Source organism: Trachurus japonicus, chromosome 8, assembly GCF_045865225.1.
Source record: "Trachurus japonicus isolate A0001 chromosome 8, Traja_1.0".
Taxonomy (NCBI): domain Eukaryota; kingdom Metazoa; phylum Chordata; class Actinopteri; order Carangiformes; family Carangidae; genus Trachurus; species Trachurus japonicus.
In genome coordinates, this window is record NC_140914.1 from 6,201,641 (window position 1) to 6,227,932 (window position 26,292).

Genomic DNA, 26,292 nt, shown 5'->3' on the forward strand with positions numbered 1-26,292 from the left:
TCCTTTATTAGGCCTATTGCTTTTTAAAAACATGCTTTTTAAAACATGAATGAAGGAATACGGCAGCAATTGATTCCCCTAATAACCTGAAGAAGTGTTGGTCCTGCAGGAAAAACGTCTTCATTTAATTAAAGAACATTTTTTAAAGTCTGCTCCTCAGACTGACATCAGAGTTTGCCCCGAGCCGTCGGAGAGAGAGAGAGTCTGTGGGAGTGATGGAGAGAAGACAAAGGGAGGAAGAGCCTCTGTTATCATCACATTAATTAGAGCCTCACTCAGACTCAGGGCTCAGCAGAGACAAAAAAAAAAAAAACCCTGAACAAAAGCCACAGAGTCAAAGTTTTTTTTCTTTCTTTTTTTTTTGACTGTATTGAAGCGACTTCGCTGTCAAAAATAAGCAGAAACGCAGTGTGTTGTCAGGGTGGAGCTGTGATCTGTGTTCAAACCAAACCCAGAAAACACTCAACAGCAGAGAGAAGACACACACACTCACAGACAGACAGACACACACACACACACACATTTAAACTTCTTCCTGTGAGACACCCACCTTTCATCCTCCATGTGAAACCCCGGGTGCCAGAAGTCGGCTGCTAAAAATGAACTTTAAAACAGGAGAGGAAACACACTGATGTCTCAGTGATTTCCAGACAGGTGGATGGGGGGAGGAAGGGGGGTGAGGAAGGGTGAGAGGAACCAAATGAGTCCCATGTGGCGGAGGACAGATCCCAGCACCGACAGTGTAGTGGTCGTCATGGTGCAAAGGACCAGAGCTGCTGCTGCTGCTCTTTTCCACTGAAGTAATTGATACTGATTCACTGCAAAAACTCAAAATCTTACCAAGAATATTTGTCTCATTTCTAGTCAAAAATGTAATTTCTAGTCAAAACAAGTTTCATTATACTTAAAATAAGACTCATCACATTTAAAAAGTAGCTTGTTTTTAGACACTTTTTACTTCTTTCACTTGAAATAAGGAGAAAAATCTGATAGTGGATCAAGTTTTTTGTTCCTTATTACAAGCACATAAAAAAACTGCTTTCACTGGCAGATTTTTCTGTGAAAGTGAAAATTAGTTTGAAACAAGTGAAAATGATCTAAAAACAAGTTAAGTTTTAGGTGATGAGTCTTAAGAGATTAGTTTTGACTAAAAATGAGATATTTTGACAAGAAATAAGACAAATATTCTTGGAAAGATTTTGCAGTTTTTGCAGTGTGGTCGTCATGGTGCAAAGGACCGGAGCTGCTGCTGCTGCTGCTCTTTTCCACTGAAGGTAATTGATACTGATTGTTGATCTGAGCCTCCACCTCACACACACAGACACACAGACACACACAGACACACACTCTGCACCACACAGAGTCCCATGGGCCTCCATCCAGAAACCAAAGAGTCTCATCCTCACCCACAGACGCCCACATCTGATGTCACCGCACTGACACTGGTGTTGTTCGTGTCTCAGCAGCTTTAAAGGACGGAGAGACAGAGAGAGAGAGAGAGAGACACGTTTTTTGAAGCGTCACAGCCTTTTAAGTGTGAGAGATGGAGAGAAAAAAGAAAAAAAGAAAGCTTGGGAACGTGTGCAGCGAGTCGTGTGATCATCTCAGATCAACTTCAAGACAAACTGTGAGTGTTTGTCCTTTGAACAGACACTGATCCTGTATATACTGGTCTGCTGGATCAGACGTGGACAAAAAGGAAAAAGACAGAGACACCAAGATGCCTCCGGGTCAAAATGCGACTGAAATACTGACAAGTGAAATGAGTTAAACTGCTGGAGAACATCATAAAGTATTCAAAAGTCCATTCACAGACCCTGACGACTGTGAAACAACCTGCGAAGAGACAGATTGAAGACACAAAGATGATAGAGAGACAGCCACAGCAACACAACCAGAGAAACATCTGACTACTTTGCTCTCAGTAGCAGCTCCTTAATGATTAAAAAAAGAGTCTCTAATTAATAGGAAATGACTCTAATTAAATAAAAAGGAAGAGAAGAATAACATGTACCGTCTAATTCAACATATACAGCTCATTATACTTCTGGTTTCAGAGAACAGAGTGAGTCAGGACTGACTCACAAAGAATTATCTATATTAATAGAAAACAACAAAACATCATCATCCGTTCAAGTACGTTTCTTTATTTTTGTTTTAGAGTTAATGGAATGTTTTCTCTTTGGTTCCACAGACAAACAGCTGCAGATCAATATCTAGGTGTTTTTCTTTTCTTTTTTTTAATGGGCAAATTGTTAAAACTTCAGCTCTTTAGGAGAAATCTACGACAGAGTATTAGGGCCACATTGAGAAAAAAAAAACACAGACTTCAAGAATAAAGTCATAAATTTACGAGAATAAAGTCGTACATTTCCTACAAGAAAAAAGTCATAACATTACGAGAATAAAGTCGTACTTTATTCTCGAAGTTTGTGGGTTTTTTTATTTGTCAGTGTGGCCCTAATACTATCAGCGTTGTGAGAATGAAACTTTCATTTTTCTGACTCCCTGTGGAAACCCTCTCTCTGGTCGGCTGCTGCTTTGCTCCCCATCTCAACTCAGAACTAATCGATTAGACTCATTAATTGATTATTTAACAGCTGTGAATGTTCATGCAGAGTTAGCAGAGCTCAGATCAGTTGTGTGTGTGTGTGTGTGTGTGTGTGTGTGTGTGTGTGCACGCGGCTCTCTGCTGCCACCTGCTGTGACCTCGGTGTTAAAACAAAGCTCAGAGCATCATCAGAGAAAACTTAGACCCAAGTCTTAATAATATAGGTATATATTTATTCATACGTACATATTCATTTATATCGGTTAATTGTAAAAAAAAAAAAAAAAAAAAGAAAAAGAAAAGAAAAAAAAGGAAAAGATTTACAGTAATTATATGAACTACAGTCATTGTCAAAATTGTTTTTGTTTTTTTTCAATTTCCCTGGTGTCAATCTAGCATGAACACACACACACGCACACACACACACACGCACACATGCGCACACACACTGTAGAGTCTCCTCCTGCCCTCTTCAACCTTTCTCCAGTGTTTGGGACCAAACGAGCTCGAAACAACAACAACAACAGACGGATCCAGAGGCTGCAGCTCGGCCTCTGTGATGAACTGGTGGAAGAAGGTGTGACAGAAGGACACAGAGGCGTTGGATGACGGGAGGAATAAAATAAAGTTCTGCTTTTGCTTTTTTTGATTTTTCTTTTCCAGAGCCTGTAGTGTTTTTAGTTTTTGTTTTGTTTTTTTGTACCATGAAAAAAAAAAAAAGGCTGATGACAGGTTTCTTATTTTTGTTTTTTGTAAATCCATCAGGAGCAGGCGTCATATTACTATTATTATTATCATTATCATCAATATTATTACCTATAATCCATTCAAAGCCTGGAGAGCACATGTTCATGTTCCTGTTGTGGGCGGCAGACTCTATCTCTACCTCCTCAGACGTTTTCCTCTCTCTTCCTACTGTTAACCGTCTTCACACGAAACACCTCGACACCTTTTAAATCCTCTAAAACCTCCAAACAAACACAAACTGATCAGACTGGATCAATATGACTGGATTCATCTCGCTAGTATCTTTCCTGCCTGCCACCACTGAATGAAAATGAATCTTTAAAAAAATTGGGGACTTTTTAAGAGTTTCCAATATACAAGACCAGGTTTAACAGTGTCTGTCTTGCTTTATGTTTGTAGGCAGGGTGCATTATGGAAAGAGGAGAGAAAGGAGGGAGGGTGGGCAAAATAAGCCATATATATTTTCTTTCTTTCTTTTTTTTTAAAGGAGAAGGACAAGAAAATGTATGGGAGAAAATCCTGTTTCTGCTAAAGCCGTCCTGATGGAAACATTCAATAAGTAGAACCGACATCACACAGACGTCATCGTGAACTCCTCCTGCCCTCACATTAAAAAAAAAAAAATAATAAAAAAATCCAACTCACATTTAACATCAAATACAAATTGCACTGTTTTTTTTTCCGACACTCCGGACATTTAGCAACAATAAACTCTGAATAAAACAAAAAACAAACAAGGAGCTCGAAACTCAACTCAACTTGGGAGAGAGAGAGAGACAACTGGAGTCGTGACTTCAAAACCAACAAAAGCAGGCGCAATCCAAACCACACCAAAAACAGAGATGCAAAGAAAGAAAGAAAAGAAAAGAAGAAAAAGAAGAAGAGGTGGAGATAAGACAGTAAAAAGACACATTTATAAAAAAAAAAGAAAAGAAAAGAAAAGAGAAAGGAAGAAAAGACTCAGGTGCAAGTGCAGGAGAAGATATCCCATAAGAAAAGGCTTCAATACTTCATCATGCTGCTGCGACGACGGGGAGTCAGTCCATCGTGTCCGTCCGTCAGCAGGCGGGAAAATTGTGCGCTCAAGCTTCTGTCCACTTCCTGTTGCAGGTCAGGTCCTCTACCTGGGAGGGAGGGGGGGTTTCACAGCCCTCCCCCTTGCAAGGCCTCATGGGAGTTGAGGAGTTCATCTTCACCCCTCCGTCTCTCTCTTTCTCTCTCTAACTCATGTGTGGTTCACCAGTTCCTCGTCACCAGGAACCATCGCCAAAAAAAAGGAAAAAAAAAGGAGAAAAAAAAGAGCTAAACAACTAAAAATCAAATCAAAGTTGATGAAAATAGACTTCGATTGTTTTCAGTTGGCTTTTTCTTTCCATTGTCCAGGTCTGACAGCGACAACGAGTCCATGTAGTGATGTCTCTGCTTCTTTTTTTTTTTTAATCGTTTTGTTTTTTTTAACGACTGTCAAAAGTGTCTTTATAACTTTCCTTGTCCTTGTTGTTGAAGCGAGGCCGGCGTCAGTTAATCAAACAAAACACATCCTGTATCCTCAAACACACACACACACACACACATAAGCTCTTCAACAAGCACGTGTGTGTGTGTGTGTGTGTGTGTGTGTCGCCGTGGTTCCCATTTGTCGTCCTCGTCGTCCGTCGTCCTCGTCGCCCGGCTGGCCTCCGCTCTCGGACTCCTCACATTATGTACAGTTAGATTTTTAAAAAACTAGAGGTGTTACATGCAACATTTGGCATCTTCTCGAGTCCGTCCCCCGCCTGTGAGTCTGAAACAGTGTCCACTTTTTATAAAAATATTAAACTTTGTCTCTTTTTTATTTTTTTCCTCTTCACCATGTTGAAGCTTCTGATTGTAACAGAGAGACAGAGAGAGGTGAAGAAGAGGAGGAGGAGGAGGAGGAGGTGGAGCAAGCTCAGTGTTTGCATTCAAGTGTGTATTGATGTATGTGTGTGTGTGTGTTGTTAGTAAAATGCCAGACGCAAATTTCTAGATGTCGTCTTTTTTTAAAGTGTCTCGTCATTGCCTTTTACTGTAAGTGCAAATAGCTGCAAGTTTGCTTTTTTGTTTTGTTTTCTTTCTTTTTTTTTTTAAGGGATAGTTCAACATTTTGGCAAATTGGCCCATTGACATAATCCCTTATAGTCACAGCAGTAGGTTCGTTACCTTTAATTGTCGGTGCAAGCTATTTTTAGAACGGAGGAGCATGCTGCTGAAAATCTGCCCCTGAAGGCAACGAGCATCAGCGTCTCTGCATTTACCTCTAAAACAACTCTGTCTGGTAACGTTCTTTTATTATCTCATAGCGTGGTGAATGTGCAGGTCACAACTTGTCCACCAGAGCGTTTTGGAGTTGTTGGATTGTGTATTTGAAGAGGGAAACCAAGAAATCCCATTAGCCTCCGTAGCGTAGCTCTGAGCAGCTCGCGGCTCTGCTCCGCCGTTCTAAAAATAGCTTGCACCGACAATTAAAGGTAACAAACCTACTGCTATGACTACAGGGATTAAGGCAATGGGCCAATTCGCCAAAATGTTGAACTATCCCTTTAATCAACAGGCTTCCTGCTGCTTTATGTGTGTGTGGCGCAGAACCAAACTAACAGGTCTTAACCTCGAGTGCAGAGGCATTCAAGCTCTTTAATATTTTGTTTTAAAAGCTGCTGTTGTTGTTGTTGTAGTAATGTGTCTTTGCAAAGGCAGGACAGATGTTTCTGATGTGATGATGATTTCGATTTGTAATTGTTTTATTTAAATATTCTTCTGCACGTCAGAGCAGTGAGATCTCAATCATGTTTGATTTCTTCTTTTTTTTTTTCCTTTTCTTTTCTTTTTTTTTTTTTTTTACAAAACCCTCTGTGTGTAACACTGGTTCGTCCTCTGAACGCAGCCCAGAAATGTTCGGACATTCTTAAAGAGTTTATCTGTGTGTGTGTGTGTGTGTGTGTGTGTGGTGGAGAGTCGGACATGTTTTATGGGAAAGTTACCGAGACCCTGTTGAGTGTCGTTCGTCTCTCTCTCCTTCTCTCTGCAGCTCCAAAACAAAACTGAACGGAAACAGAGCGACCCACCGGCGTGTGCTCTGTGATGGGAGGAGGGAGGAGGGGCCAGAAGGGAGGTGGGGTGGGAGGGGCAGCAGGTCCGGGGGGGTCATCGAGCGTGTGCGAAGGGACACGGGGGACGAGGTGGGAGGGTGGGTGGGGGGGCGGGGTTTGTTGTCTTTACATCATAGCAGGACGCAGCAGCGGCAAAACCTCTGACGACTGCCCCCGACGGAGGGGGGCGGAGTGACGGGGGCGAAGTAGGCGTGGACTTTGATGTTGGGCAGATGAGTCTGTGGTTGAAAGAGAGACAGAGAAAGACATGTTAATAACTCTTAATAACAGACACTTAGGAAGCAATAAACTGACATTTCAAATTTGTTGAAACTCCAAAACGCTCTGGTGGACAAGTTGTGACCTGCACATTCACCATGCTATGAGATAATAACGTATAATTATGCAACATTACGACAAATGAACTATTTGCGCTTTTGAAATCAGCAGCCGTGTTTGGAATGTAGTTCCGGCTACGCATTTCCCTCTAAAACAACTCTGTCTGGTAATGTTCTGTTATTATCTCACAGCGTGGTGAATGTGCAGGTCACAACTTGTCCACCAGAGCGTTTTGGAGTTGTTGGATTGTGTATTTGATGAGTTTGATGAGGGAACGGCGAAAATACCGTTCACCTCCATTGTGTTCAATGAGTAGCTCACGTCTCTGCCCCGCTGTTCTAAAAATAGCTTGCACCGGTAATTAAAGGTAATGAACCTACTGCTATGACTATAGAGATTATGGCAATAGGAGAATTTGCCAAAATGTTGAACTATCCCTTTAAAATTTTAGGAGCGCAGGCAGAAAATGTAGCAGCGCACACTGTTAATCGACGTCACTTGCAAAGAAAATATTCACATTTCCTTTTCATTCATGATCCTCACACACATTGACCTGCTGACAGATACCAGATTCTTTGAGTCGCCGCTTCCATGTTTCACCAGTGTTTAAAAAAAAAAAGGCAACTTTACTGGCTGCACATGCACAAGTAGATGAAAAATGTACTTGCACTGTCTCAAATTTTAGGGGCAAAATGCCTCCATCTAGGTTCAGTCAGGAGCCCTGCTTTCCCTAAAAACCATCGAGACTGAAACATGAAGCTAACGTGGAAGAACCAGAAGCTGCAGTTCCTCTAATGACCACTAGGGTTCAGCTCCGACAGTGAGTCGGTCTCCATGGACTCCCATGTTAAACTGTCCGACATGGTTATATCCTCGTAAACCCTTACAAAAATATTGTTAAAATTTAGGAGTCAAGGACACACTGATGATGATGATGATGATGATGTGGAGGCCCTGGACAAAGTTCAAAGGTCAAGGCCTCACCTCATGAACTCAAAATCTCTAGAACGTCTCATGGGAATCTCTTCAGATTTGGCAAAAACATTTGGATGAACTGATAAGACATCACTGGTCAAAGGTCAAGTCACAGACACAACGCTTTGCTGCATATAAATGGTTTGTGTTTATGACTCAGGATAAACAGAGAGATGATTGTAGTTAAAATGTTTTCTGCTTTGTTACAATCTGCAGAGAAAAACATAAATACCGGGTGTCAAACGCAGGTGAAGTGGAGTCGAGTTTGTTCCAGTGTGGTGGAAAAAAAACAAACATTAAAATGGTTTTTACTCAGTGTCGACCGCCCACACACACACACACACACACACACACACACACACACAAACAGCTCACCCTTAGTCTCTTGATGCCGGCGCGGGTGATCTGCTGGCAGTCGTAAAGCTCGATGCGATCCAGACTGTGGCAGCTCTTCAGGTGCTCCAGAGAGGCGTCTGTGATCAGGGGGCAGTTGTCCAGCTCGATCACCTCCAGACGGTCGTGAGCGCAGGGGCCGCTGCCCAGGTGTCTGATGCCGTCGTCGGTGATCAGCTCGCAGTGTGACAGGCTCTGCAGGAACACAAGAGACACAAGAGACACAACACAACAACAACATGAGCCTCTGTTTAAAACCCTCCTTTTACCCCTCAACATTTTTGTCCACCTCTCACACTTTCCCAACGCCCCACGGTCAAATGAAAGGTCATTGGGGGCTGAATTTTGGCAAGGAGGTTTATCTTTGGGTAAACTCTGGATGTCCCAAATTTCAGAACGAAAGTCCAATTTTTGGACCCATAATGAATTTTAACCACACCCATGACCCTTCGCTGGACAAAAAATGTCCAATGGGTTTTTTAATGTAAAAATAAAAGTAAAAATTTTAACTAACAGATATCACCATGAGACTTCCCAAGTTTAATACTCACATTAAGACAAATATTTTACAAAGTTTTGTCAAATTTTATGTTTAAAAAAGCATTTCAAGATTTAAAAATAGCCTGATCACAAGAGACCAGTCGGATGAACCACAAACTCATCATTAGACAAAATTGCAGAGACTGTTGTCTGGATCTGCAACTGTACATCGGTAGACCTTCGGGCTTGAGAGCAGCAGTTTCAACATGGGGCGGGATGTGAAGGCTGTTCAGGTTTCAAAGCAAGCCTCTGCACGCAATGTGAGGGTAGAAACTTGATAAGAGGATCACGACCTTAATCGAACCAATGATCTCCTTTACTCTGACTTCGCACAGAGAGCACGACATAAGCATGTCAGACAGGTTAATTCTTGTCAAGAGTGCTCGGCTGCATTTAAAAAAAATGAATTAAGTCTCTTCTATTTTAGCCAGAAGACTTCTACAAAACGTAGTTTTGCAAGAGTTTAATTTGCTCAAATATTTTAAAAAGTATAAATGACAAGTCCGATAAAGTATTCTTTTGATATATGAATTGATTGAAATAGCACAACCCTAACACACGTTCCTTTGCCAAGCCATCTTGTCAATGTTTTTCAGGTCAAAGACTGTCCAATGACAGTATTTGACGTCAAGCTGATGTAAATATTGAGGAGGGAATCGTACCGTGCATATGATCCATAACCTTTTTACTCTGCCACTCGGCTACCGAGCACACTCTATTTCAAGACTGGTCATTCATCGTAATGTGATGATTAGCTGCAAATGGCTACAGTAATCAAGGAGATAACAAACACCTGTAACCAATTGAAAGGAGAGCAGAATTCAACATAATATAACCACAAATTCCTCCCTTTTTTTCTAGAAAAGTGACTTAGGGAGCAGTCGTTTTTACACTACAGAGGAGTTGTCGAAGAGAGGTCTGAGACTTGGATGAATGTGAGATTTTTCAATGATGCTTAAAACAAAAGATAAATATACATATAAATTGTTGTTCACACAAAAGAATCGGGGGCTTGTTTGGGGACCTGTGGGCGAATTAAAATGCAATTAAATAAGCACAACAGCGTTACAAAGTTGAGCCTCTCCTGCTGTGTGAAACGTGAGGCTTAATGAGAGCGAGAGCTCCCAGCGGCTGCAAAACATTATCTGGTCCGCATTTTGACGGTGGTCGCGGTCGCGGAGAAAATAATTTGTGGTACGTGGTCGGTGACTGTTTAAGCGGAAAAACTGCTTTGGTCCAGAGACCACTCAGATTTTTAGGCCGTTTAAAGCTGAAAAAATCAGAAAAAGGACTTTGGGGAGGACACGGTGTTGCTCCAGATGAAAGACCGGGCGGAGACCGTAAAAAGGGCTGAGAGCTTCCTGGTTCAGCTCACAGCTGCTGCAGCCAGACTATATCTAAAATGCGGGTGACGGTAGCTCGGAGCAGCTGCGGGAGCAGCTGCTTCAAACTGCATCCACATGGGTAGCGCTAGACCTCCGTTTGCAGAAGTGAGTTATGATAAAAACTTCCCATAGATCATGAGCTGTCATGTTCTTTGATCGTCATCTATTTCAGTTTCTTGCTCAACTTTAAGGAAAAATGTAGAGTCCCCAAATTTACATATAATGTGTATTAAAGTGTCTATTTTCATAATTTAAAAAAAAAGCAAAAAACGACTCTGTAAACAGATAGAGCACTGTGATTGGTGAACACAAACGGTGTTCGAGACTCAAAAAGTTCCTATGGCTCGTTTCTAGACCCACCTAAGGAGCAAATATATTTGCTGCCGCTAGGGTGCGTCTAGATTTCTAGGCTATGTAAATGAGGCAATATCTAATGAAATATGGGCTAATTTCCAGAACTGAAATCTGAACAAATGGGTAAAGCCCCTTTCAAAATTCTTGTTCTATTTTGTTGACATATTATAGTCAGAAGTTTTCACCGAGGGGATTTTGGATATCTCTTTTTATCACTAAAATACTGTCACCAGCCATAAACCCCATAGAGCCCCATAGAAATGTTGTGTTTTTGCAGCAAAAACAACTGGCCAGGAAGGGGTTAAACATTTTGAAACCCATGTCAAAAGTCATTTTCATGTTTAGTCAAGACCCAGCTCTATATGTATCACAAATAATTTGGGAGTAACTGATATCTAAATTTTGTCCAGGGGTCATGGAAGTGGTAGCTACAAATTGAAGGATCATCCGAGGGTTAAACTCGTGAAAAAAACTGAGCTGCGTTCAGAGTCACACACACACACACACACACACACACACACACACAAACACACACACACTCACCAGGACTTGCAAACGAGGGCAGTGGATGGACAGCTGGATGAGCGTCCCGTCTGTGATCTGATACAAAAAAGGTGAAAGGAAAACAAATGTGTTGGCAACAGACGGTGTGTGACAAACACAGAAACACTGTTTATGCAACTCAGGTTGTTTATTTACCTGCACACACTCTTCTAAATCCATCTTCTCCAGCTCATGGCAATTCTACAGGAGAAGAGGAAGAAGAACAAGATACTCATCAGATCTGTGTTTATTTTGCTTTTTGGGACAAATAATGTTTGACGTCATTTTTTGCTCCAGGATCCAAAAAAAAAGAAAGAAAAAAGGACGTCATCAGAGATCAAAGAGCCTGTGAAGAGTCTGTGAAGCCAAAGAGACGAAGAGGAGATAACACACTCACCCTCGCTAATGTAGTGAAGCCCACGTCTGTAAGCTGAGAGCAGCGAGCCACTTCTAATATTCTGAAAGGAGAACAAGAGCAGCGGAGAGTTTTTGCACAATGGGCGCATCAGTTACAGTCTGTCGCTCTGTCGAGTTCCTGCAGATTCAACTTAAAGTAACAAGATCGACAGGAAGTGAAGCCCAAGACGTCGTCGTCGTCGCAGCAGCACAAAGACCTGTTCAGTCATGGTTTGATCCCCCCTCTGCCCTGTTGTGACTGGAACTGTAAATTAATCTTATTAAGAGGAGTGAGTCACTTGTCTAACTCAGTCAAATCATAAGTGGAGCCGTGAATTGATTAGAATATTTAATCCTGATTAACTGCATATGTGAGTGGCCACAGCTAATCAAGTCTAATCACACGTTAATTGTTTTATTTGTTCAAAATGTGCAATGAAAGTGTTTGATAATGGACAAGTATGTTGCTTTATGCAAATGTAAATATATTAGTATATACAAATATGATCAAATATGGGGCGTTGTTAAGCTCAGTGCTCACTGTGCTATCAATTGACCATATTCACAGCGTCACCATCTTTCCTTGCGTCATCACTTGCGGTGGGTAAACAAACCGTTTAACTGCTGCGTCCCTGGCTGTGAGCTGTACAAACGTCGGGAATCTGATAAACTGTTTTCCTTTCATCACTTCCTGGTTGGTACAGATTTGAGGAAGGCATGAGTTGTTAACGCCCGAAGGGACATCGGGCAGTATTTCAAAGTAAAACGACATTTGGGTTAAACTGATTTGAATTACGTTAGCCGGCGTTAGCTACAACTGCTAACGTTTATGGAAACGTTATGAATCTTCCCACCCCAAGTGACGACTTAAGCAAAGATGGCGACGCTGTGAATATGGCTAATTAAAGGCAAAAAGCTCCAAAAGATATACTTAAGATTTTAAAAAAAGATCAAATAAGAACAGAACCATCTGAGTTGTGATGGTTTAGCTTCAGATTGTGATTTGCATTAAAGGTCCAGTGTGTAAAATTCAGATTAGCAGGACTGGGACGACTGGGAGTATTTCAGGAGCATGGAGCGATGAGGTGAAGATCTAAACTATTTTACAACATGTCTGCTGTTTCCTACTCCGTCTTCGTTTATTTATGAACATGAAACGCGCTCTCTGACTGGCTGGATTTTCCATTCAGGCTGCCGTACAAACATGGCGGCGCAAGATGGAGACACTCTCTAAAGCAAGACCCTTGCTATATGTATATATAAAAGAATAATTATAAGGCTATGAAAACCAAACTAATTTTTAGGGCTGTCAAACGATTAATTTTTCTAATCGCGATTAATCACATTTTTTCCATAGTTAACTCGCGATTAATCTCTATTAAAAATATTATATATGGCGCTTTGGACTTTCAACACTCCAAAGTTTTATAATCTCTAGACAAACAACTTTTAGACCAGACCTAGCAGGCCTACCTAATCATAACACATGATGCATGAAACTCACACAGAATTGAAACGAATTGCATCCAGTGGAAATTGCCCGTTACTTTGCTACACCTCTGCCTGGCCATGTGCATTTGTTGACAACAGAAGCCGTCAAAAAATCAATACATCGCCACGTGCATTTGTTGACAACAAAGCCTTCAAAAAATCAATGGATGGAGCTGTGGATATACAGGTAATACTCAGAAAATTAGAATATCGTGAAAAAGTTCATTCATTTAAGTAATTCAACTTAAAAGGTGAAATGAATATATTATTTAGACTCATAACAGGCATTGCAAGATATTTCAAGCTTTTATTTGTTAGAATTTTGATTATTATGGCTTACAGCTTATGAAAACCCCAAAATCAGAATCTCAAAAAATTTGAATATCGTGAAAAAGTTCAATGTTGTAGCTCAAATTGTCAGCCAATTAATCCAAAACACCTGCAAAGGGTTCCTGAGCCTTTAAAAGCTCTCTGTCTGGTTCAGTACAGTTCGCAATCATGGGGAAGTGAATTAACTTTTTCACGATATTCTAATTTTCTGAGTATTACCTGTATGTTAGACTGTGTATATTTGTGTAGCAACCAACTTGAAGGTGCCTTACCGCCACCTACTGGACTGGAGGTCCCACACTCCAGTCCTCCAGTCCAGCAAACAGAGGACAAAATGGGCCGCGATTAACCGCGATTAAAAAATTTAATCGCGTTAATTTTTTTAATTAATCTCATCGCGATTAACGCGTTAACTCTGACAGCCCTACTAATTTTATTTTATAGAGATTATACACACAAATATAGCCATGGGTAGAATATTCAGATTTTGCCAATAAACCTCGACAATTATTACACACTGGACCTTTAACTGATTGTTATCATGTTAACTTTGACAGCCCTGATAATAAGTTCTGTGTGAGTGTGAGTGTGTGTGTTTGTGTGTGTGTGTGTGTGTGTACCTGAGGCGGGGGCAGTTCTGTCCGAGCGCGTGCAGGATGGCGTCTGTGATGTTGGCGCAGCCCGACACACACAGGGACTGCAGGCGGTGACAACCTCTACAGATGGTGATGAGGCCCTCGTCTGTGATCTGCTGCTCACACCAACCACACAACGCACAACGGTCACTTCATGTACTTTTTTAGAAAAAAAAACAAAAAACTTTCTATATATTCGTGTGCAAAACTTAAGATGCAAGTCAGCAAGAGAGAGAAATCTCTCTGCTCGGCTGCTTTGTCGTTTGAAGTTTTTGCTCAGAAAAAAAAAAGCCCAGAGGACTTTGGACAAAAAGGAAGAGGGAGAGGAGGAGGAGGAGGTTAGAAAATGGGCGAAAGAGGAGAAGAAGGAGGAACAAGATGAGACGAGACGACGAGTTCCTGAGGTGTGAGATGAGGAAAGAGATGAAGGAGCTTTCAGGAGGAGGTGATGGAGAAGAGGAGCGAGGAGGACAGGTGCAGTCAGAGAGGAGTGTGCGTGGGTTTCCATCAACACAACGAGCTCTGACGACCGTTTATCCGTTCACTCACTTTCACACCCGTGCATTTCAACAGACTAACACGTGGCCACAGTGAAAAGTCCGTCTCCGAGTCTGTACTTACCGAACACGTCTGCAGGTTGAGTGTGACCAGCTCTGGACAGTGAGCGCCGATGTGTTTCAGAGCCTCGTCTTCAAGCTGAGACAGACAGAGGAGAAATGGGGCAAATGTTTAATTATTGGTCCAAATTGTCCTGAAGTGTGTTGTGTCAATACGATCACTTTACCGAGCTCCAATCATAAATTAATATTGAAATCTCTTTCTCAGGAATAACTACTTGCAGCATCTTGTTCTGTCTGCATCGGCCAATCAGAGCGAGCAGAGTGGGAACGTCGACCAGATGTTGCTACAGCTCACAAACATTGTTTGATTGATTTCTAGGATTTCTGCCATCTTTTTCTGTTTCTTTTGTTTTGTTTTTGTTTTTCTCTGCGTGATACGTGCACACGCCAGGACTCTCTGCTGACATGCAGAGATCAGCCTCCATTTTTGTTTTTCTTTTGAAGTCACATTTGATTTGATCATGTGAGTTTCTGTGAGATCTCCATTGTGAGACTGTAGCTACAAACAGCAGGTGTGTGTGTGCGTTTGTTGTCAGAGGATCATAATGTTAGAAATCAGTTTAAATTGAAATCAGTTAAGATGTGATCGATTTATCTGTTTAAAGTTTTACATAATGTGGAATATTTAAGAATTAAAGGAAAGTGCTGAAAGATAATGTGCTGAAAATGAAGCAAACATTTAAAAGGATCATGTATTTTTCAGTGAGCATCTGTTATAAGCCTCTAAACAGTGGTATTTCCACATCAAAAAACTCAAACTATGCCTTTAAAATGATCACATATTTAAGTCAAGACCTTCTGCTGCCTTTAGTTTAATGATCTGTCAGATCTTCACAGAAACACGCAACCGTCTGTTGAAATAACAGGATGACATTTTTACTTTTGCTGTAAACAGCGTTTGCTGTGTCTTTCCTCAGAAACATCCTCTGCTGCACAGGAAGTGATGCGTTTTATGTCTGCGGTCGCAGCGCACTATATGTTGTGTTTGGAAAATAAGAGGAAGTGAAAAGTTAGAATTACAAGTCCTGCCTTGCTGTGATGAAACATACAAGAAGAAATGAGAAGAGAACCTACAGAGTGTACATTGAAGGGATACGCCAACATTTTTTTTTTTACGTGTTTTGCCTCACTCCCGAGTCCATGACCAGCAGATAGACACCATCCTTTCGACTGTGCGTGCAGTAACAAGGGAGATAGAGTCCATATCGCCCGTAGTTAGCTTAGCTCAAACGCTGGAAGTGTATAGGTAGTGTTAGTCTGCCTCCACCTAAAGTCATCAGAGAAACTCTTCAGCAACTCTAAACGGACCGATCTTCGTCTCAGAGCTGACAAAACTCTCCGGTAAGGCATCTTGAGCGGTCAAATGCCGGTAACGGGACGAGATCGGTCAAAACGGAGGGTTCAAGCAAAGACGGTTTATTTTGGTTCAAGATATAGCTATATCGAGGGTAGGTTAGCTTCCTATTTCAAAGTAAAAGCACAAATTCTATCGACATGGTTTTCTGTATGTAAAGGGCAACAGGTGTTTTATTTTGTGAAAGTAACCGGAAGTGCGTTGGTCACAACGGCTAGCTTGAGTAGCGCAGAATTCGTCCGAACAAAATTGTAAACAGCTGGTATTTAGACAAATTAACGACACACTGCTGATCTAAACGGCTACTTTCTCGCCTAAAAATGTTTGAAATGTTGATAAAGTGATATATTTACAGAGTTTAGAGCTAAAATGAAATCAGCTTCTGACTGCTGATTTCGGCTCGGGTAGCAGGCAGGCTAACACTACCTATGCACTTCCAGCGTTTGAGCTAAGCTAATTACGGGCAATATGGGCTCTATCTCCCTTGTTACTGCACGCACAGTCGAAAGGATGGTGTCTATCTGCTGGTCATGGACTCGGGAGTGAGGCAAGACATGAAAAAAAATGTTGGCGTATCCCTTTAAAGACCAGTGACCGTGAAGCCATTATGTCATAATGAGCTGCAGACTGGTTTCACATCTGCAGCCTGTAGCTACCTGTGTGCAGCCCTTGAGGAAAAGGCCCTTGAGTCCGGGGCAGCAGCGAACCAGGGCCTGGATGCCGTCCTTGGTGACCTGGTCACACCAGGAGATGTTGAGCTGCTCCAGCAGGGGACAACCCTCACTGAGCCGAGGACAGAGAAGACACAAGACAAAAGGACATCATGTGAAAGGCTCTGCCATCCAAACATTTCAAAAATAAAAGCTCCATGTGATGTTTCTAGATCAATATAACTGATATACTGTACGGACTGTACTGTATGTCCATACATTATTATTGTGTGTGTGACTGTGTATTATTACTTTTCATCTTTGGTTATTTCACTTGACCATCACATACAATATACTGAGCATTATTATGTACCTTATCCAGGATATATTGTTGTATTTTTATTATCTGCACCCTTTATGCATTTGAAATGTATCTACACTGACCATTGTTTTTTCCTTTATTCATGCTTCAGCAACTTGTCATTGGCTAAACACCAAGACAAAAGACCTAGGTGTATCTGAATTATCTGTTTGACTCCCTGATGAAGGCTTGATGCCAAAACGCGTCATGGTCATTTTAAACATATCATTGTGGCAATGCCAGATTAATTAAAGGCATTTTCATTAACTCAAGAGAGTGCCTTGGAGTTTTTCTTTGTTTTTCCACTTCCCTTGGATCCCTCTCCAAAGAGCACCTCTAGTTTTGAGAAAAAGTCCACGTAGCGCTCCTCGCTTTGAACAATTATTATGTTATTGTTTTTATTGCTTCTCCTAGTAGTCCTAGTTTCCCTGGTTGTGCAATTCTTTCTCGATACAACACACTTGACAATAATAACTGTGAAGTCGAGGGAAATCTAAAAACCACAGTGCTGAGACGACTCACCTGAGAGCTTTGAGTGACAGATTGGTGATTGAGGTACAGGAGGCGAGGTCCAGGTGCTTCAGCTTTGGACAGAACTTACTGAGGCTGTTACACGTGCTGCAGAGGAGAGAGATGATTGATCAGGATTTATTAGCACATGAGGTATATATATACACACATGCACACACATGCATAGTACACACACACATACACACACCTACCTGTCAGTGATCTTGGTGCAGCCGTTTAGACTGAGCAGCTCGATGTTTCTGCAGTTCTGTGAGAAAGTCCTGCAGGGAAAAAAAACAAAACAAGCTTATACATCAATCTATCTCTAAAAAATGTAATTTATAACATACCTATAAGGGGATATATTATTATTACATATACACAAACTCTGGTATGTGTTTGTGTGAAGATATAAGATTATAACTTGTATGAAATATCTATAATAACATTTGTTTATAAAAGTATGCTAGAAATATCAATAGGATGGATTTTTACAACATGTTGCAACTATGTTTTCCAAGTGGATACATTACATATTTAACTTGTTTATGCAAGATACATGTTATTTATATGTATTTTTTATCATTAATTTTTGAAACAAACTAATCTAAACTGGTCTCAGACTTTTGAAAACCACTATTTCATGAACATATATCATCAGGCTTTGGGTTGGATGTAGATTTATGCGACACATGTCCACAATATCAGCATAAATATATAATATTTTATCTTACACATACAACTGTTCTACAATGTTTTGGCTATGTCTATATTTTACTTGTACATACATCTGAAAGTTTAACATGTATTGCATGTATGGGTATATCCCCAGAACTTGCATTTCTTTTTTAATTTAGCTTTTTATAGGAAAGGAGTTTATACATTTTGGTCACTAATACTTGTATTTTTGTGTTTATATCATAAGAAAAAGAGGTGCTTGGGGTGAGATGACACAGCAGTAGGTGAGATAACAACTAGTATTCCTACAGTGTGAAACTGTCTCCATCACACTCACCTCAGGGCGCTGTCGCCCACACCCAGGCACCCCCGCAAGCTCAGCTTCCTCAGGAACCCCCCGCATCGCTTTGAGATGTTCTCCACCACCCGACCCTGCAACAACAACAACAGACACGCTCCACTCAGCTGTGTTTGCCTCCTGCCTGCAACCTAGAGTTGAAGTGAAAAGAGGGAAAAACAAACAAACAGACAGACAGACAAGTGGACAAGTGGACGGAGCCGCTCACCTCGATGTCTCTCTGGAAGTCGAAGAGGTCGATCCGCTGCCAGTTGCTTCCGTCCAAGGCCAAAACGTTCCAGGACTGAGAGAGAGCGGAAGAAGAAGCAGAAACATTTAAAGGTCACGTTTGTTTTCTCGCCTCAAAAAAAAACACACATACAGAACACACACACGGCACGCACACATGAAAAAAGACAAACATACAGTCACGCACACACACATCCACACACACCTTGTGAACACAGACTCACCCGTGAGACCTGGGCACAGCGACACAGTGTCACCACGTCCAGAAAGGAGAAGATTCTGGAAGACAGACAGGGACGGTGTTTTAGAGACCCTGATCCCCGCTGCCAGAAACTTCCCTCTCTCTACACACCACCAGACTCTGCCCCACGCCTGCTTCCACTCACAGCGCCGGGGTGGTACGGGGGGGAGGCGGGGGGGTAGTAAATCAGCTAAAATATCGTCTTCGACTGTCAGCAGGATAGATGATGTGTTTACTCAAAAAGTGGGGTCCTGGCAAAGGGAAGGACGCCGCAATCGACTCCTAATGAAACAGAGCGAGGAGCTGGAAACAGTTTGCAGCAGCAGCAGCGGAGGGGAGAGGGGGGGGGGGGGGGCCCCGAGGTGAAGCCGGTGCCAGCCTCCACAAATCAGGAGCGCCACCCGCACCTGAGCCAAGCGGCGGCGTCAGCAGCAGCAGCAGCAGCAGCAGCAGCAGCAGCAGCAGCAACACCGAGGCTTATGGAGTTATGGCCTTCGCTTTCTGTTTGCTCAGGAACTTTTTCTAAAAACATCAATTCAGTGTTGAATCTCGTCAAGCTTCAGCTTTTCATTACAGCAGTCGCATCCGAGGGGGGGGGTCGGGGGATTTGCATCCTAGTGGTTAGTTTAATTGTGCTCATAAATTCACATACCCTGGCAGATGTTGTGAAATGTTTACTATTTTTATTCACATGCCTCCTCATTGTGCATCGTAAAACATCCACACCACTTGGAATTTGACATTTGTCGTTGGTCGACCTGACCGCAGCCCAATTACCACTTCTTTATGAGAGTTTGAACACTGCTATGCTAAAAAAATTACATTGTTAAAATGTTAAACAATGCTAAAATGTTTACTATTTTTATTCAAATGCTTCCTTATTGTGCATCATAAAACAAATCCACACCACTTTTCTGTTTTTCTTTGCATCCCAAACAATTTTCCTGGCAGTTATGTCGCAAATTTTCCTTTGCTCTACTTGGGTATCAACAGAAGAACCACCTCCCCAATTACCACTTCTTTATGAGAGTTACACTGCTGATTGGCATTCACAAATCTTTGGATATCTTTTTATTTATTTATATCCTTTTCCTGTCTTATGAAGTTGAACAACCGTCTTCTCCCTCAGGTTTTTTGACATTTCTTTTGCTCAGAATCCAGCAGAGTCATTGCAGCAGTGGATGAAATGTGCAGGTGTTTGTCCAGAGTCCAGAATCTCACTGACTTTTTATACACAGACACAAATTACAAGCAAATAAGTCACAGATGTGGACAGTTATACTCCATTTAAACCTGTCTGTGTCTGTCTGTCTGTGTGTATATTATAAAGGCCAAAAGCTTCGAGGGTATATAAACTTTTAATCAGGGTAATTTGGGTGGTTCCACTTATCATTATGATTTAAAAAAAGAGCAAACGCTATTGTGTGATAATAAATGGCTTCGCTCAACCTGCTAACTCTGGATAAAAGAAAAACTTTTAGCATTATCAATTATACTTTCTGAAAAACTTGGTATGTAACCCTATGAGCACAACTGTAAGTGAGGGTGGGATATATGATGTGTAGATGCACAGTGCTGAAAGAGCAGAGACGGTCTGGTTGAAGCGTTTGAAAATGTCACTCACCGTAGCAACAGCTCCTTTGGCAGCTTCTTATTGATGACCGCCTCGTCGCTGTTTGTGAACATCTGGAAAAGGACGGAGAGAGATAATAGATAACATCAGAGCTGGCTGGTTCGCCTTCACCTCACCTCACCTCACCTCAAGGACGGCCCCGGCACATACACAAGGATAAATGATGGTAATCTCATCAGCTGAGATTGATTCAATGTCAAGTCTGTGAAAACACTGAAGGTGACGGAGATAAAGCAGCAGCAGCAGCAGCAGCAGCAGCACAGAGGGGGGGGAGACGGGGGTTTGTGTCTTTTAAGTGACAGTGCACAGTCCTGTGAGTATTCCCTCTTCACTTCCTGTGTCCACAACAACAACAACAACAACTGAAATCGATTACAATTTCTTTTTTTTTTCTTACTTTTCTGTGGCTCTCAGGCAAATTGCTCCAGTTTGTGGAAACAGCTAATGGACCGGCACACAAGTAATTGCATGCTGTGTGAGCACAAACAGCAGCCGAGCATCCACCGAAGAAAAAAAAAAGAAAAAAGAAGCTACAGTCGACAAAAAAGACGATAAATTAGCATTTATTAAGTGCTACTTTGAAACACAGGACACTGACAGCCAGGGTTCCTATACAACGAGTGGTTAAATCACTGTCTGCTTGTAAAAATGCAACATGTTGAAACAATGACGACTAGAGAGGCAACATCTGGCTTGATCCATTAGATTTACAAAGTTAAATCTAAAAAAACCAAGGGGACGGGGTAATTGAGGGGTGGGGGGCTTTAGTGTGTAAATAAAAAATGCAGCAAAGCATGTTATTAACAAGAAGAGAAAACACCTGTGACAAAATCAACAAGGTATTTGCATATTTCGCACATGCACTTCCCCTGCAGGTACAAACGAGAAGCAAAGAATAAATTAAAGGTTTATTTATTTATTTGTGTGTCAATAAGAACTGTCCTAACGGAAAAAAAAACACATTCACAATAGCAACAGATTTTGAGGGACTTACACACTTTAGCAAACCCATTCATCAGCCACACACACAACAAAAAAACAAACCGACACCACGTCTGCCTGTTGAAATTAATGAGTGGATCACTATAAACCCAGTCAGCTGCGGGTCAAAGCCTCTCTATGTCCCTCTGATAAACATACAAACTCCACATTCATGCACAGCTGTCTGTGCAGGGGCTTCCTGCCAGAGCAGACAACGTGTATAAAAATTTTGGAGGGGGAGTGGGGGTGGAGGGTGGGAAGGGTAAGAGGGGAACAGTTTGGATATTTGGGGCAAATTGACTCGACAGCTCGCCTTTTCCACGCCACTACTTTTCTGGCCAAATAATCCAGGCAGCAGGGCCGTTTCCAAAAAAAAGGAAACCAGATGCTCGTGGTCAACGGGCAGACCCAGACCCGGCCTGTCCCCCTTTTTTTTTGGTAATCTAACATAAAAATGAACCTGATGCTCCCATGAGTGTGAGCATTATGTCAGATATAGTCGGCTGTGACGCGGCACCGGCAGGAGGTAAAAAAAAATTGAGATCTTTATAAAAGGAAAACAAAGCGCTATAATATTCTCAGAATTAAAGAACAAACAAAACATTTAAGCCCTATGTCGTTTCCTGAAAAGAGCTCAAACTCAGGTTAAATTTAGATTAGACTGACACACATAACTTGACATAGGTTGACATTTAATCAGCAGCTTGAGAAAGTTTATCCTCCACTTCTCCCATGGATGTTGTGAAGATATATATGAAATACCCCAGAGACAAGCTGCCGGCCATAAACAAGTCGCTTTGTTTAGCCCTCTTCTTAAACATTGATAAACACAATTACACACAATGCAGGCAAACCGCAGTGTTGTTTTTATTTGACATCCTCCTATAAAAGAGGGGAAGTTGCATTTTTAACCATTAATGCCTGTTTACTTTTCAGGCTGCTGCTGTTGTACTGTTTCGTTCAGGGCTGGTTGATCAGTATCTGCTGCAGAGTAGTGAAGCTACACACAGTAGAGGAGGAAACACCTCCTGTGCCTTTCAAAGTAAAAGTCTGAATCACAATTTGGTTTATTGCCAATCTACTTCAGTGTTTCTCAACTCTCTCTCATACCAGCACTAATGATGTATGATGTATGTATCTGTCTGATTGGTTAGCAGCCTATTGGTTGGACCTCCGAGCCAATATTTCAATTCACTTTGGTGCAAATCAGCGTTGTGTGCTTCACCCTAAATCCCATATAGGAATTGAAGCATATACATAATTGAGTTCATCAATATCAATCAGCCAATCAATAACTGTATGAAAACACACTTCTAAGTCAGCAGCTCAAAGCCTCAGGCCTTTGCAGCAGCAACACCAGTGAAGTTTAGGCAAATCATATCAGTGAGAAACAAATCATCAAAACCTCACAGAGATCAGTTTGCAGCATTGTGACAACACATCAATAATACTCCACCCCCAGGCTGCATGAACGTTTCAAACCAATTAGAAAATTAGCTGTCAAAGATATGCTTATAATCACAGACTAAAGTACATTTCAAAATGAAAATTAAGTATATATTTAAGCTATTGGACACTATTGACTTGCTATTTATTTATGTCACATACAGCAAAAATATCAATAATAGACAAGATGAAATCTATACAAACACCTACTAAGCGACCTGAATTTGCATAGTCTGTTACAGACAGGATGCATTTCTCCCTACGGAGTCTACAACATAAACACCTACAGAAACTGCAGTGTCTGTGTTGAAACTTGAGACAAGACTATTTATCAAACTTTGCAAGTACTTTGCAAATTTGTTTAATATAAGTATTCTGAATCTGACTATATTTATATTCAATATTATATACCCCACTTTGTATTTTTATCCTGGATAATACATATTCCATTTTAGCTGGTATAATGACAATAAAGCTGATTCTGACTTTGAAATATATTTTTATATGTGAAATGGAGCACCGTTAACTGTGCAGGGGGGATCAATAAAGCATTTCAGATTCTGAATGGATGACTGCTGCTGCTGCTCTAAATTAACAACAATGAATGAAATAGAATCATTAAATACCCAGTGCTTAAAATATTATACAAGAAACCCTACAGATTTCATCATTGTCATATTTTGAATAATTATAAACTGCTGAGCTGGGAAAACCCTCATCATGTACAAAAACATCCGTCTGGTTTTTAAGATCTTGCACGGTTCAGCTCTTCCTCCTCTATCTGTTTTCCTAAACTTCAGATCTTCTGTCAACAGGGCTACTAGAGGCGCAGCGAGGGGAGACTGCACAATTCCCTTGAGCAAATCCACCTTCAGTCAAGACCGTCTTTTCCTTTAGGGCATCGCATCAATGGAATTCAGTTCCACTATCAATCAGAGAGTCTTCATCATACAACTAATTTAAGCACAGTGCCAACAAACGGCTTGTTAAAGGGGAACTATGCAAGACTTTTATCTTAACTGTGGTACATTTATACCTTAATTAAACAGCTTCGGAGTAGTTGTGATGGTTAAATAAATGACTTATCCAGGGAGAATGGAGGCTCTTTGCCTTCCACCTAGCGTCTCTTGGCTGAAAACCAACCTTGCAAGATCAGAGCCTCCGACCCGGTGTCCCAGCTCTCGTCTCTGCAGCACCGCGACACCGACACGAACACACTCCATAACCTGCAATCTCTTGTTTGACTACACAAATATACTGTACACATTGTAACTTTGTGTATCGTTTTTCATCGCTCCATGGATTGTTTTCTCGCCGGTTTCATTAAAAACAAATGCACGACATAGCACGTGGCTGGGAGGAGGGTTAGCAAAACAGCGGAAAAACGACCAGACTTGCATAGTTCCCCTTTAACAAACAAAAATGTGAACATTGATGCTGATTTTATAAAGAGCATCATGCAATGTTGGATGTATTTATTGTCTTTCAACTGTGTAGCTAATAATGTGTTTCTTTTTTAATATCTGAAATGTGGTCTTTATTTATTTTAGGGTGCTCTTTAACCTTCCTTTTTTTAAAAGATGTTTTATTAATGTCGACTGTCCCTTTTCAGATAAATTAAAAAAAAAAATAAAAAAAAAGAGCTTTTAATTTGAAGGCTGTGTCGCGCTACTTCCGGGGTATCGTCCTTTTCCTAATTCCGGTTGCTTTGACAACAGCGGCTCCGTCCGCCGCAGCTGTCGGGCCAGAAGGTAACCGGCCTGAATCTTCTGAGTCGTCAGCTGTTGCACCGTTAAAAATAAATAAAACCACACGCAAATCCCACGCTAGCTGGGGGATTAAACAACAACCAAGTACGCAGGCAGGGGGGATACACGGTCCAATGTCACCAGCCGTGGCCGCCGCCGCACACGTAGCATTTTTTTTTAACGTTACGTTACGAGTTTTCACCAAAACCCTCAGTTAACAGTTACGTTTTTTACGTGGTTGCGTCACAAAGTAAATGGTGAAATGTCTGTTTTTCTAACAGCATTTGGTTTATAGCGTGCTTTTCTTTTTTTTTCTCCACCCACTGTGGCAGCCGAGCTAGGGCCTGTTTGTTGATAGTTTAGTGCTGCTAACATTAAACACTGAGGGGTGCCGAGGCCCCCACATCCGCAGCGGCCACGGATATAAAACCAAAAGCACAATAACACGATAAAAAGTGGTATAAACCCCCCAACATGATGAAAACAGCTCCCCGTTAAAAGTTAAGCCAATATATTCTCATGTTTCCCCCTCTATTATCCCCCTTATTGGACGTGAAAGCCGGGGCTGTCCTCGGCGTGCTGCTGCTGCTGCTCAGTGTAGCCTCATTGTCTTTGTTTTGACGGCGCATTGACAACGTTTTAGGGACCTTTAACAACGATAATAACGATTAAAAACATAAAATTAAAAACCTCCGTTTATCCACAGCATGACATGACAGGCTGGGTGAGAAATAGGCTGTGTCTTTCCCCCCTGAATAATGACATGACATGCCAGCCAAGGCCTCGGCTTCTGTGTTGTTGTTAGAAGAACAAAAACAACAGCGTTTGACCTAATCCCAGAAGAAACATTTTACAGACTGCGGAAGCTGCCATCAAGCTTTCACCATTACGCGCAGTTATTGCAGTAAATTCAGCGACAGTCATCACGTATATCAGGCCCTGTAGCGTTATACGTACCCCCTAACTTTTTTCTTTTTTTTTTTCTTTTTAGCTAAACACCTCTCTGGATGTGTGTCACTGACTGTCAGTTTCACAGTCCCGTGCGGCAAACAACTCACCTCAAACCGGCTCCGCGACACACCGTTTACCTCCTTCCCCATGTTGGACGGTCGGTCGGTCGGTCGGCTGGCTGGTTACCGACTCTCTGAGCTCGGTGTATGCGGCGCAGTGAATCGCAGATACGGGCCCTCTTCCTGCCGTGTCCCCTCCACGACTATCATGCTACCGTTCTCTCGGTAGCTCCAGGAGTGAATGCGGTGGTGGTGGTGGTGTCGTTGTTTTTTTTTTTCTTGTTGTTTGTTTAGTAATTTTTTTCTTCCCTCGACCTGTAACACAAACAGCCAAGACCTGTAGTTTCTGATAATAAAATATAGGCCTATGGGTTGTATGCAGGCAGCAGCGTCCAGCCAATGAGCCAGTTCTCTTATCTGCTCGGGTCGTCCTCACCTCCTCCTCCTCCTCCTCCTCCCTCCTAGCTATACAGCTTTTCCATCCATCAACACAATAGCCCCGGCAGGAATAGGAATATTTGGCAGCCTAAAATGGTGCTTGCACTACGCCTACATCACTTAGAAATAATAAATTATAATGCAGACTATTGCCCTAACAAAGAAAGGAAACATGTCATACTTACCTTGCTGTTGGCTGGTCCTTTAAAACTAAACCTCACAACAATGTTACGAGCTCAACTCTGCCGTG

The 26,292-nt window shown here is 41.7% G+C and overlaps 1 protein-coding gene and 1 long non-coding RNA gene across 2 annotated transcripts in view; both read right to left on the minus strand.

Annotated features, from left to right (window-relative positions):
• Positions 1 to 3,185: 3,185 nt before the first annotated feature.
• Positions 3,186 to 26,292, minus strand: part of LOC146982431 (uncharacterized) — a 101,525-nt gene continuing 78,418 nt past the window's right edge. Inside the window, exon 2 of the long non-coding RNA XR_015036258.1 lies at positions 3,186 to 5,393. This is a non-coding gene — a long non-coding RNA (uncharacterized LOC146982431). The remainder of the gene's footprint in view (positions 5,394 to 26,292) is intronic.
• On the minus strand, positions 5,784 to 26,018 carry fbxl20 (F-box and leucine-rich repeat protein 20). Its single transcript, XM_085783446.1, has 15 exons — positions 25,653 to 26,018; positions 20,411 to 20,472; positions 18,770 to 18,824; positions 18,526 to 18,600; positions 18,297 to 18,391; positions 17,494 to 17,562; positions 17,294 to 17,389; positions 16,417 to 16,543; positions 14,408 to 14,482; positions 13,772 to 13,902; positions 11,332 to 11,392; positions 11,091 to 11,135; positions 10,935 to 10,991; positions 8,095 to 8,307; positions 5,784 to 6,644 (listed from the first exon to the last, which is right to left on the minus strand). Exons 1-15 carry the CDS (start codon positions 25,692 to 25,694, stop codon positions 6,537 to 6,539), a joined length of 1,311 nt encoding a protein of 436 aa, XP_085639572.1. The 5' UTR covers positions 25,695 to 26,018; the 3' UTR covers positions 5,784 to 6,536.